The sequence below is a fragment of the Lathyrus oleraceus genome, chromosome 6 (genome assembly GCF_024323335.1).
Source record: "Lathyrus oleraceus cultivar Zhongwan6 chromosome 6, CAAS_Psat_ZW6_1.0, whole genome shotgun sequence".
In the NCBI taxonomy this organism is placed as follows: Eukaryota; Viridiplantae; Streptophyta; class Magnoliopsida; order Fabales; family Fabaceae; genus Lathyrus; species Lathyrus oleraceus.
The window spans coordinates 395,882,897-395,895,608 of record NC_066584.1 but is presented as its reverse complement, the minus strand read 5'-3'; the positions used below and the strand labels follow the sequence as shown (position 1 = coordinate 395,895,608).

General features: G+C 34.4%; 1 protein-coding gene across 1 annotated transcript; it reads right to left on the bottom strand.

Moving 5' to 3' along the window:
- Positions 1–10,168: 10,168 nt before the first annotated feature.
- On the bottom strand, positions 10,169–11,854 carry LOC127091495 (uncharacterized). Its single transcript, XM_051030152.1, has 8 exons — positions 11,618–11,854; positions 11,464–11,537; positions 11,269–11,310; positions 11,134–11,175; positions 10,971–11,054; positions 10,721–10,808; positions 10,532–10,629; positions 10,169–10,449 (listed from the first exon to the last, which is right to left on the bottom strand). Exons 1-8 carry the CDS (start codon positions 11,784–11,786, stop codon positions 10,432–10,434), a joined length of 615 nt encoding a protein of 204 aa, XP_050886109.1. The 5' UTR covers positions 11,787–11,854; the 3' UTR covers positions 10,169–10,431.
- Between the last annotated feature and the right edge of the window lie 858 nt (positions 11,855–12,712).

Sequence of the window (12,712 nt, the reverse complement as noted above, 5' to 3'; positions counted from 1 at the left end):
GTCTATGACTCAAGTCTTTTTTTTTCTCCAAACATGTCATCACTAGTGCATAAACATTCATAAGCATCCTCATCAGAGTCAATCATAATTTGAAATATAATAACCTTTTCCTCCTCTTGGGACAATTCATCTTGAAGTGAACAATTTGTTGATAAGTGAAACATTTTAACTTCCACTTATCAAAACTCTTGACTATGATTTGGATCTCTTTCCTTTTTGATATTCTTTAACCCCACTAATTCACCACTATTATCATTAAATATTCCATATTTGATAGCTACTTGGACCTTACAACCTTTTGGACTTTTCTAAGGTGGTAATACTTTCATTATCATAAATAAGACATTCTTGAAATTCTCAAATGATTTAGGTAATGAGCTAAACAAAAGTAAAACATTATCCTCATCATTAATATTTTTCATATAATATTTTGCAAGTCATCAATGATTTTGTGTGACTTATCTACGAAGGATTTGTTCTCCACCATTTAAAATAAGTAAAATTATCATTCCTTATATAATCTATGAGTCAACACTTAGTCATACAAAATGATTTAAACTTGACCTACATCTCATATGTTATTTTCTCCCTAACGACTTCCCTGATAACTTTATCTTCGAGATACAATATAATGCATTTTTGACATTATCCATCACATCAATCTTCTCTTCTTGTGTCTGGCTTCTAGGCATTAATGCTTCACCTTTCAATATTTATATGCACTACCTTTTAATATTTATATGCACTTTTGTTGAATTAAGATTGTTTGCATCTCCACTTTCCACAAATGAAAATTAATCTCTTAATTTTTTTTTCTGATGCTCTAATAGGAACCCATGTTATTTATTTGTAAACTCAATCCATTTTTTCAACATTGAACGACATCTATTGTAAAAATTGATATAATGAGTCATTAAGAACGACGATGTGTGAAAGAAAGAACAAAGAACCAAAATAAAGAGTCTCATGCAAAAATAGTGTCAAACTATGTTAGCAAATTCACACATTTTTTTATTCAGTTCGATCAAACCTATCTACTCCGAGGAAGAGATCATCACTCCCATTCACTTTAATTATTATTATTATTATAATGGTTTTGCTTACACCGTGTTGATAATTGTAAATATATAGTGTTAAGAATATTTGTATATAGAATAGTCCGACATCGACTATATCATGTAATTAGTTGTATCTCTCTCTCTATATATAATAAAGTCTCCGTAGTGCTTTTCAAAATACGCGATTTATTCAAATCTCTCATGGTCTCTTGTATTTTAACATGGTATCTAGAGTCTACTGAGAGACAACCCTTCACCATGTTTTACTCGGTTGATACACTGTCTTCCGATGACAAATTTTTGATGAACCATGTCATAACTCCGGTTCGCCTTTAATACATTGTTGTGGCTCACTTCGACATTAGTTTTCAAAATTCTTCGGTCACCACCTCACTTCCGTTGTCGTCCTCCACCGTCGTCACTGTTTCCGACGACCTTCCGATCAACTAACCCTACCGACAAAAGCACCTCCTCCGATGCATTCGTTTCCCACTTTTTCACCGGCAGAAACCTCTGTAGGCGCCACCTCAGTATTTACGCGTGGGCCTCACGTGCCACCACCTGATCCACACGTAACAGCACGTCCGACGATCGATCCCGACAATTTTTCCACCGCCCCAGTCTCCATCGTACTGCTATTTCAGATATGGTCTCAGATTTTAATTTCCACTTATGAAAAATTATGGTCTAGTTCAAACAGAGCCTTTCCTCCCGATTCATGTGATGTTTTCTCTCTTCAAATACTCATGGCTACTCCTCATAACTTTACGCCAAACTACGATGATTTTCTCAAGTGGTATCAGGATTATAAGAACTCCCACTTCACTTTAATTTTTATTATTGTTATAGTGGTTTTGCTTACATTGTGTTGATAATTATAAATATATAGTGTTAAGAATATTTGTATATAGAATAGTCCTACATCGACTATATCATGTAATTAGTTGTATCTCTCTCTCTCTATATATATAATAAAGTCTCCGTAGTGCTTTTCAAAATACGCGATTTATTCAAATCTCTCATAGTCTCTTGTATTTCAATATGGTATCTAGAGTCTACTGAGAGACAACCCTTCATCATGTTTTACTCGGTTGATCCACTGTCTTCCGGTGACAAATTTTTGATGAACCATGTCATAACTCCGGTTCGCCTTTAACGTGGCTCATTTCGGCATTAGTTTTCAAAATTCTTCGGTCACCACCTCACTTCCGTTGTCGTCCTCCACCGTCGTCACTGTTTCCGGCGACCTTCCGATCAACTAACCCTACCGACAAAAGCACCTCCTCCGATCCAGCCGTTCCGCATTTTTTCACCGGCAGAAACCTCTGCAGGCGCCACCTCAGTATCTACGCGTGGGCCTCACGTGACACCACCTGATCCACACGTAACAACATGTCCAACGACCGATCCCGACAATTTTTCCACCGCCCTAGTCTCCATCGTGCTGCTATTTCAGATCTGGTCTCAGATTTTAATTTCCACTTATGAAAAATTATGATCTAGTTCAAACAGAGCCTTTCCCCCCGATTCATGTGATATTTTCTCTCTTCAAATACTCATGGCTACTCCTCATAACTTTACGCCAAACTACGATGATTTTCTCAAGTGGTATCAGGATTATAAAAACTCCCACTTCACTTTAATTTTTATTATTGTTATAGTGGTTTTGCTTACTCTGTGTTGATAATTGTAAATATATAGTGTTAATAATATTTGTATATAGAATAATCCTACATCGACTATATCATGTAATTAGTTGTATCTCTCTCTCTCTCTCTCTATATATATATATATATATAATAAAGTCTCCGTAGTGCTTTTTAAAATACGCAATTTATTCAAATCTCTCATAGTCTCTTGTATTTCAATATGATATCTAGAGTCTACTGAGAGACAACCCTTCACCATGTTTTACTCGGTTGATCCACTGTCTTCCGGTGACAAATTTTTTATGAACCATGTCATAACTCCAGTTCGCCTTTAATACATTGTCGTGGCTCATTTCGGCATTAGTTTTCAAAATTCTTCGGTCACCACCTCACTTCCGTTGTCGTCCTCCACCGTCGTCACTATTTCCGACGACCTTCCGATCAACTAACCCTACCGATAAAAGCACCTCCTCTGATCCAGCCGTTCTCCACTTTTTCACCGGTAGAAACCTCTGCAGGCGCCACCTCAGTATCTACGCGTGGGCCTCACATGCCACCACCTGATCCACACGTAACAACACGTCCGACGACCGATCCCGATAATTTTTCCACTGCCCCAGTCTCCATCGTGCTGCTATTTCAGATCTGGTCTCAGATTTTAATTTCCACTTATGAAAAATTATGATCTAGTTCAAACAGAGCCTTTCCCCCCGATTGATGTGATGTTTTTTCTCTTCAAATACTCATGGCTACTCCTCATAACTTTACGCCAAACTACGATGATTTTCTCAAGTGGTATCAAGATTATAAGAACTCAAATTCTACTGCTTCGGTAACATACACTGGTAATTCATTTGTTTGTCTCTCAATCTTTTTCTCTTGGACCTTGTCCATGATTCTGGTGCGTCAGATCATGTTACTGATAATAAAAATCTTTTCTCTTCCCTCTTTACCTCTGGTTTCTTACCTACTATAACTTCTGCCAATGATTCTCAAAATCGATTCGAAGGGATTGATACTGTTCAAATTCTACCTTATCTCTCTGTTACTTTTGTCCTCTATGTACTTAATTGTCCATTTAATTTACTTTCATCCAATCGTTTAACTCGTTCTCATGATTGTTTGTCACCTTCACTAACCATAATATTACCCTGTAGGATTAGAGTTTGAGACAGACGATTGGCGTTGGATGTGAGTCTCAAGGTCTTTATTACCTCTCAATGTCATCTCAGACATGCTTAACCAAAGATTCTCCACTCACTATCCATGCTCAGTTAGGTTGTCTCAGTCTTTCCAAACTACATAAGTTGGTGCCAAATTTATTGAAGGTATCTAATTTACATTGTGAGTCATGTCAGTTAGGGAAACACACTCGTGGTCAATTTCCCAATCGAGTCAATAAACGGGCTTCATCCTCTTTTGATTTAGTTCACACCGATATTTGGGGACCTTCGTGTAATATCTCTACTCTTGAGTCTACGTATTTTGTCACCTTTATTGATGATTTTTCACGTTGCACGTGATTATTTTTAATGAAGAATAGATCTGAACTAGTTTCTATTTTTGAATAATTCTATCAAGAAATAATAACTCAATTCGGTGTGTCTATCCGTATCTCTAGAAATGACAATTCCCGTGAATATTTATCCCAACAATTTCAAAATTATGTCACGCAATGTTATTCTCCATCAAACATCTGACCCTCACACACCTCAATAAAACAGGATAACCGAACGCAAAAATTGACATCTAGTAGAAACCATTGAGACCCTACTTCTCCATGGTAATGTTCCATTTCGGATCCACATGTTTTGTAGACAATCTCTCTCCTGGTCTTGAAAAACTATCAGCTCGATCACTAAAGTATCTTTCTGGGTTATCATCGATCTCGAAAAGGTTATCATTGTTATTCACATACTCTACAATGATACCTTATATCGACTGATGTTACCTTCTTCGAGTCTGTTCCATATTTTGAGTCCAGTCACGTAACTCCGGAACCCCTTCAAGAAAGTACTCCTATACCTTTTCCGACAATTATTAATGTCCCGTCTATCATTATCCCCCATCAGTCTATGGCTTCTGACCCCCCACTTCTCGACCACTTCAAACATATCAGCGTAGTCACCCAATGTCGGTTGTCCCTATCCCTGAGGTCGTACCTGTCCCCGAGGTCATTGTAGACTTTCCTTCGACGCCTCCACCATCACCAGATTCGATCTTGTAACCCGAGTATGATCTTACGATTTCCCTTTGAAAAGGTATATATCAAACACGAAATCCTTCTCCATATCATATTGATTTATGTTATCATCATCTTTCCCCTTTGCAATATACTTGCTTGTCTTCTTTGTATTTTGTTTCTATTCCTAAAACTCCAGGTGAAACATTATTTCACATTGAGTGGAGACAAGCAATGATTGATGAAATGCGTGCTCTTCAAAGAAGTGGTACCTAGGAACTGGTTCCTCTACCTGCTAGAAAATCTTTAGTAGGTTGTCGTTGGCTTTATACAGTGAAGGTTGTTCTAGATGGTAAGATTGATCGATTTAAAGCTCACCTGGTAGCCAAAAGATACATTCAGATTTTTGGGTTGGATTATAGTGATACCTTCTCATCTGTTACCAAGATGGCATATGTTAGACTTCTTCTAGCCATTGCAACCATTCGACATTGACCACTTCATCAACTTGACATTAAAAATGCTTTTTTACATGGTAATCTTGAAGAGGAAGTATATATGGAGCAACCACCTGGGTTTATTACTCAGGGGGAGTCATCGAATATGGTGTGTAGGTTACACATGTCTCTTTTTATGGTTTTAAGCAATCTCTGAGGCTTGGTTCGGAAAATTCAACATTGTAGTACAACAATTTGGTATGATCCGTAGTGAAGTTAACCATTCTGTTTTTTATTGGCACTCTGCCCAAGGGTGTATTTATCTTATTGTGTATGTTAATGATATTGTCATAACTAGTAGTGATCAACAAGGAATACTCCAGTTAATACAACATCTCTCGAATCAATTTCAGACAAAAGATCTTGGTAAACTCCGTTATTTCTTGGATATTTAGATAGTCTAATCTAAAGATGGTTTAGTGATTTCTTAGCGGAAATATGTTATGGATATTTTGGAAGAAACAGGTTTGCTGAATGCTAAACCAGCTGAGATTAGGGGTTTGAGTAATCAAAGTTAGGTTGAGGAATTAGAATGTATTGTATTGGTGGTCTAAGTGAGATTTGTTGTTGATATTGTTGGTGGTAGTAGTAACTTGTTTGAGGGTTTGAAGTGTAAGGAATTTGTTGTTGAGATGAGGTGGCATATAATATGTTATTGTGTGGTTTGTATGTGATGGTATGTTTGTTGTGTTGAAGAAGAGGAATATTGACTGGGGTCATTCCGAAATTGTGTGTCAGAAACATGCATAAATGGAATTGATTTAAACCAATCCATATATCCTTGGATTGACTTACACTCACCATTTACCATGTTCTCCTCCAATATCAAATGTATTTTTTCCACTCTTTATGTCCATCTTTGTTCAATTCGCGCCAATGAAGACTCCATGACTGGATCATGGTCGTCTCGTGGTGTTCCCTTAGACATTTTGGCTGAGAAGGGATTTGTTGTTCAAATCCAAACTAGAGTTTGACCCTGTCTGTTTGATGCATTTCAAAAATAAAGAAATATATTATAGATATTTTCGCACTCTAGACTAGGCTATCACTATAATCACACGGTGAGTATCAAAGGTGTGACTTCCATATAAAATTTTACACGAAATATAATAGTTAGAGTGAAAATACCTATCTTAGAAAACATAGAGATTGTAAGGTTAAAAACTTACATCTTTCTCCTTCATGTGACCTATTGTGACTCGATACCCATGTAGATGATAACAAAGTTTTTCCCCCGTAATTCATACCCTGTTGACACCATCTTGCGTTTACAAATAAAGAAATGTATCAATTTTTCGTAGAACTCAATATGCGTGTAATATAATGCAATTATAAATTAAAATTTTCTTAATGCATATGAATGAGATGACACCCTGTTACTAACAGGAGCAAATAACGGTATATGCGTGAATGCCCAAACACTAAGTAAGACGATGCACCCTCCCATGCTTTTTACTCTGTTTTAGGATGTTTTGCACATATGTCTATGAAATGTTAGCCAAACAACCATAACTCCAATTATATGTGTTGCATTTATCTAGATATCATTCTAAAGGTAATCAAGAACAACACAACAAATTATGACTCTTGTCTGACATCAAAACTTTATCAATGAGGAGTAGAATATATATTTTGGCATGAAGAATGTTATCATCTTCGGTGGGTGAGGATTTTTTTTAATTATGCTAATAGAGCTTCTAGCCCGATAATTTTTACAGAAGACCCATTTTTCCTTCCCTAAGAGGTTATATTCCTAAATTCTCAATATATACATCATTGCTTACTTGAGTATGACCATTAATAACTTTACCATTTATACGGAGACCTAACAACATACTCATATCCTTCAGTGTTATGGTACATTCACCGGTTTGTAAATGAAACATATGTGTTTCCGCTCTCCATATTTCTAATAGAGCAAATATTAATTTTGAATCAACTTTTAAACTATATATTTTTGCAACATTTGCAAAACCGACCCGTTCCAAATGCAATATTATTTCCGCACTTGGTTCAGATGACTATGAGAATGAAGGTTAAACCTAGCTTCGTCCTATGACAAATATGAAAAAATTAATACAATGTTCAACAAAAAAAAAGTTGAGTATATAAGAATCTTAAGTATGCCTCGACATTTTTCGGTGTTCCACGGTGTGATTATCCCATCCACAACAAATAAATTTTGAAAGATGATAACTAGAATTATGTGAAGTGAATATTGTAGATGGCCGATTGTGAAAAAACACTTGTGTAGTAGTGTTATTTATAGTCATTTATTTAATTTTTGTATTATTTATGTTAGGGTTGTTTCTATTATCCTTTGGAAATAGCTATGGCACATGATGAGAGCAACAACATTTTCCCAATAGCTTTCACATTAGTTAAAGGTGAGACAAATGATCCTTGGAGTTTCTTTCTTAGAAATTTAAGAATGCATGTGATACCCCATGGCAATCTGTGTCTAATATCAGACATACATGATTCGATTAAGAGTGCATATAATGATCTTGGAAATGGATGGTAATATCCCCCATCTTCACATGTCTACTAGATTAGACACATTACAAAAACTTTCATGCGTGAGATTAAAGACAAGGAACTACGCAAAAAACTTGTTAACATGGGTAACAATCTAAATTTACACTTACTACAAATAATTATTCATATTTTTACGTTTTTGTTAACATTTTGATTACATGATATGTGTTGACGGAGGCAACATTTAATTACTACCAAAGTGAAATAGAAAGAACAAATATAGAGGCTTTAAGGTGGATAGACAACATTCCTCGGGAAAGTGGGCAATGGCGTAGGACAGAGGGTAACGATGGGGACACATGACAACTAACCTGGCCGAAGCAGTGAACTCAATACTTAAGGCAACCTAAAACCTTCCAATCACTTCTTTGGTCTTGTCTACATACTACCGGTTGGCTTTTGGGAAAGTTTTCACGAATAGCTACATTAAGGGAATATGTGAAGAAATGAGTAAATCTAACATTCATAATGTCATGCAATTTGATCGCGAGAGATTCTATTTTGTGGTCCATGAAATAATTAATTAGAATGATGGTCGACCAATAGGTATTTTCAACATTGACCTTAGGAAGCAGTGGTGCGACTATGGGAAATTTCGAGCATTTCATTTACCTTGATTCCATGTCATCACAACATGTTCTAGTATACGTCAGGACTACTCCATTCACATATCAGAGATGTTCAAAATTCTTAACATATTCAAAGTCTACAAGAAAAGCTTCCTTGGACTTCCACATCAGGAAACCTGACCACAATATGAAAGATTTACTCTTTGCCACGATGAGTCTATGCGAAGAAAGAAGAAAAAATGCCTAAATTGTACCCCAATTAGAATTGAAATGGACACTGTTGAAAAAGAAAAGATAAGGTATGGGATTTGTCGCCAAATAGGCTATACGCGTAGAAAATGTCCAGAAGCAGAGGCACATCTAGATGATTATGCTGGGTTTTTTAGTTCATCTTTTAGTCAAGTTTTTAGTTATCTAATATAATGATTTTGTAAGGTCTATGGAGCAAATAAAAACTTTCGATTACAGAGTAAAGTTACTTCAACTAAATTTCAAAATGCTTATAAATAAACTAATCCACAACAACAACCAACACAAGTGGATCTTCAACTCCTCTGTTAACTTCTCCTCAAAGGGTTTCGAACATGCAATACACATGTAAATCATCTTTAACATGACTCATATAATACATGTACGTACCATCAAGGCTATCATCCGTCAAGGTTATGTATGAACACCAATACTGTACTTTTCTCACCTTCATAGGTCGACCACCCAACTGTCGAAAACTCGTGTTGATGGGTGCAATCAGTGTTCTGAAATTCTATTGCGGAACTAGATAAACACACTCATTTTTTTATCATGCTCATAAAACACAAGAGCCCATACAGATCTTTACAAAAAATGTCTGCTAAATGAGATGAATACTGTTTCTTAAAATCAAGCTATTTATACAAAATCAACATACAAATCATTGAACTTTCAATAGACGAGGGTCCACTAACAAAGGAAACCATCGACCAATGAATGTCGCGGTGATTAAAATATTTATTAAATTAAATAAATAATACAATTATATTAAACTATTATTTTAAATTATTATTAAATTATTATTATAAATAAATTATATCATTCTATAACAAAATATAGTACAAGAAATATTTAAAAAAATATAAAAAAATAGCACAAAAAATATTATTTTATTAATAAAATATTAAAATTATAATTATATTAGTAAAAAACTATTTTAAAAAATTAAAATAACAAAAAAGTGAAAAATATTAAAATATTCAGACCTTGGTCCATGGATGATCGAAGGTTTACGTAAAAAAAACGTAGGGTACACTCGGCCAATGACTTACTGAATTCTTCTTCAATTTTTTCAATGTCTCCGATACATCAATGCCTTTCGAAAATGCATCTAATGATTGTTTAATGTTTTGATTTTAATAAGATGTGTCCGAAGATGCATCTCTGTCCGAAGATGCATCTCTAAAATCTGAGAGATATTTTAGATTTCGATAAAATGTGATAAAAAATTCCCTAATTTATTATGACTGCCAAAAATTGATACGAAAGAGCACATGGATAAATACATAGATTGTAAATAGCAATTTTGATTGGTTCAATTTCTTGGTATACTTTTTCTCTGTACAATAAAAACAAATCCCACTGATTTATATAAGACACATAATGTAAAGAAATCGATCGGAAATAGTGTAAAATGAGCTCCTGATTTTGAGTCCTATATCCTTCAGAATCTCTTCATTTCAAATTTTTTGTGGTAAATTTCGTTTAAGACAAGACATATCCATACTTTCCAGTTCCAGTAGACAAGTTCTCATAAATCAAGTTCTGACAGTGACTGCTACTACAACAAAACACATTAATGAATTGCTAACTTACATAACTTAGTTGTTTATACTTAAAATCCAAGTACATTCATATTGATAATCAGTATGCTTCGCAAGTGTGCTCCTTGAATCCACTGGAAATTCATCACAACTGTTCTCCAGTCTGCAAGCAATAAAAGAGTTTCACATAACAACAAACTCAAAGAGAATGATAAACATTAATAATTCTAGCTACAAATACTAACCAACATCTCATGATCTCCAGTGATTTCTTCTATCAACTCATATAGTGGTTTATCAGCACTGTTGGGAACAAGAGCCGCAAATGCAGCTGACTTTAGTCCTGCATAAAAGAAATTCCAAACTGCGGAGTAAGAATCTATTAGTTAATCTGTTAATTAATAACACTTGAGCACTGAACAAATTTTCGTTACCGGTTTCTTGGAAAGCATCAACAAACATCACCATCTCCTCTCCGCTTAAACCAGATAAGAAACATATTCGAGGAAGTGACTTGTCTATCTGCAACAAAGCACACAATTCATGCAAAGAAATGATGGATCGGTAAAAACAGCTGCCAAACATAACAATGATGAAGCTTATGCTGATTACAAAATCATTTCTACAAATTATTATCTCTGTTAGTACAAATTCATGAACAAATGCGGGGGCAGAAGTTACTACCTTGACATCTTCCAAACTCTCTTGCGCTGTATGCATTGCCTCCCAAAGTGAACGCGTAAGCATGTCTTTGGTACAGTAGATAACCTACAAATGCAATATCTTACATTTGGTATTTTGTTTTCTGTCAATTTATTTTGAATATCCACGCGAAATAAGATGTTACCTTCATAAATTCACCCTCTAACTCTTGCAAAAACTGTTGGATCTGCACAAGGTAGTAAAATCTATCATGGCTGACAAAACATATGAAATTAGCACAACATTTTTAAGTATTATGATATCCTATTGCATAAATCACCTTCAAGTTTTCATCTGCTTCGAATCCCAACAACAATAAGGCCTGCAAATTTAAAGAAACCCCCAAATTTAACCACTTATGAAATTAGTTAGTTCTAAAACAATTCAAAAATTAACCTAAATTGGAGTAATTTGGTGATTGATTGATGAGAGAAACATGTAATTTGAATTTGAGTAAAAACTAACCATGACTTACAGGTGGACCATATCTTGGATCATCGTCCTTAATAGGAACAAATTTCGAGTCTTCAACTAATTCATTAGGAAGTTCTGCATCATGGCAAAATCAACATTGGAAGTGTTTATTTTGGTAAGTTTGAAAATGGAAAGAAGCTTGAAATAAAACTAACCTTGAGAGGATGCTTTTCGAATCCAGTTGAGTTTATTGGAGTTGAAGGATGAACATGGAGAAGATGAAGATGAAGAAGAAGACAATGGAAGATGGGAAAGTGTGTAACACGAAGGAGACACTCTCAAATAGAAGCAATTCATAGATATTCCAACGCCAGACGAAAACATTTTGCTGCAACTTCCCAAAACTGTTTTATCCTTGTTCTTGTTCTACAACATATATTATATACACGTGCACACTGTGTTTTATCTATTGATATATCCATTTATTATTATAAACTAATTACAAATGATTAATTTGTGGCATATTGTGCACTCAAGAAATAATCTTGTGCATATTTGATGAATTACATAAAATAAATTTGTATCCATTATATTCATAAGTATAAAAAAGGTGTGAACACATTTATAAATGTATAATTCACTATTTGTTTATTGGAAAGAAATTTAGAAATATAATAGAGGAATAATATAGAAAACTTTTTTTTATCTATTATCATAAGGAAAAAATAAAATTAAAGAAGGGTGAGGAGTTATAAAATTCTATCAAACTAAACTATTTTTTTAGGGGGCTCAGGATATTCATGAGCATTTTTTATATGATTTTGCTAATAAGATTCTCAAGGATACTATTCAAGAATACTAAATAAAAAAATATTTTATAAAAAAATTAATCATCTTATTTTTTAATGCATTAAAGACGCATGTTTTTTTTTTAAAGTTGTTATTTTAAAGTCTTAAAGAATGTTTATCGACACAATTCTCCCACACTTGGATGTTTGCACTCCGAGTAAAATTATTAGTTCAAAACTTAAAATAGAAAAACAAGAACAAACAAAACATGCAATTTCAAAGGTTATCAAGATACAAGGTGCAAGCAAAATTCTAATTTTAAACTTCAAGAATATGTTGTTAGTAAACAACTTTCTGTGATATTCAAAGCAGATAGAAAAACAGGTTACCAAAGAGTACTTCAACAACACTAAGATTCTCACAAGATATTATTCACTCAACTATCAAGTGTTTAGATTAACTGTTTACACTCAAAACACAACATGAAAGTTAGTACTACCATAAGCTTGAAAAAACTCTAA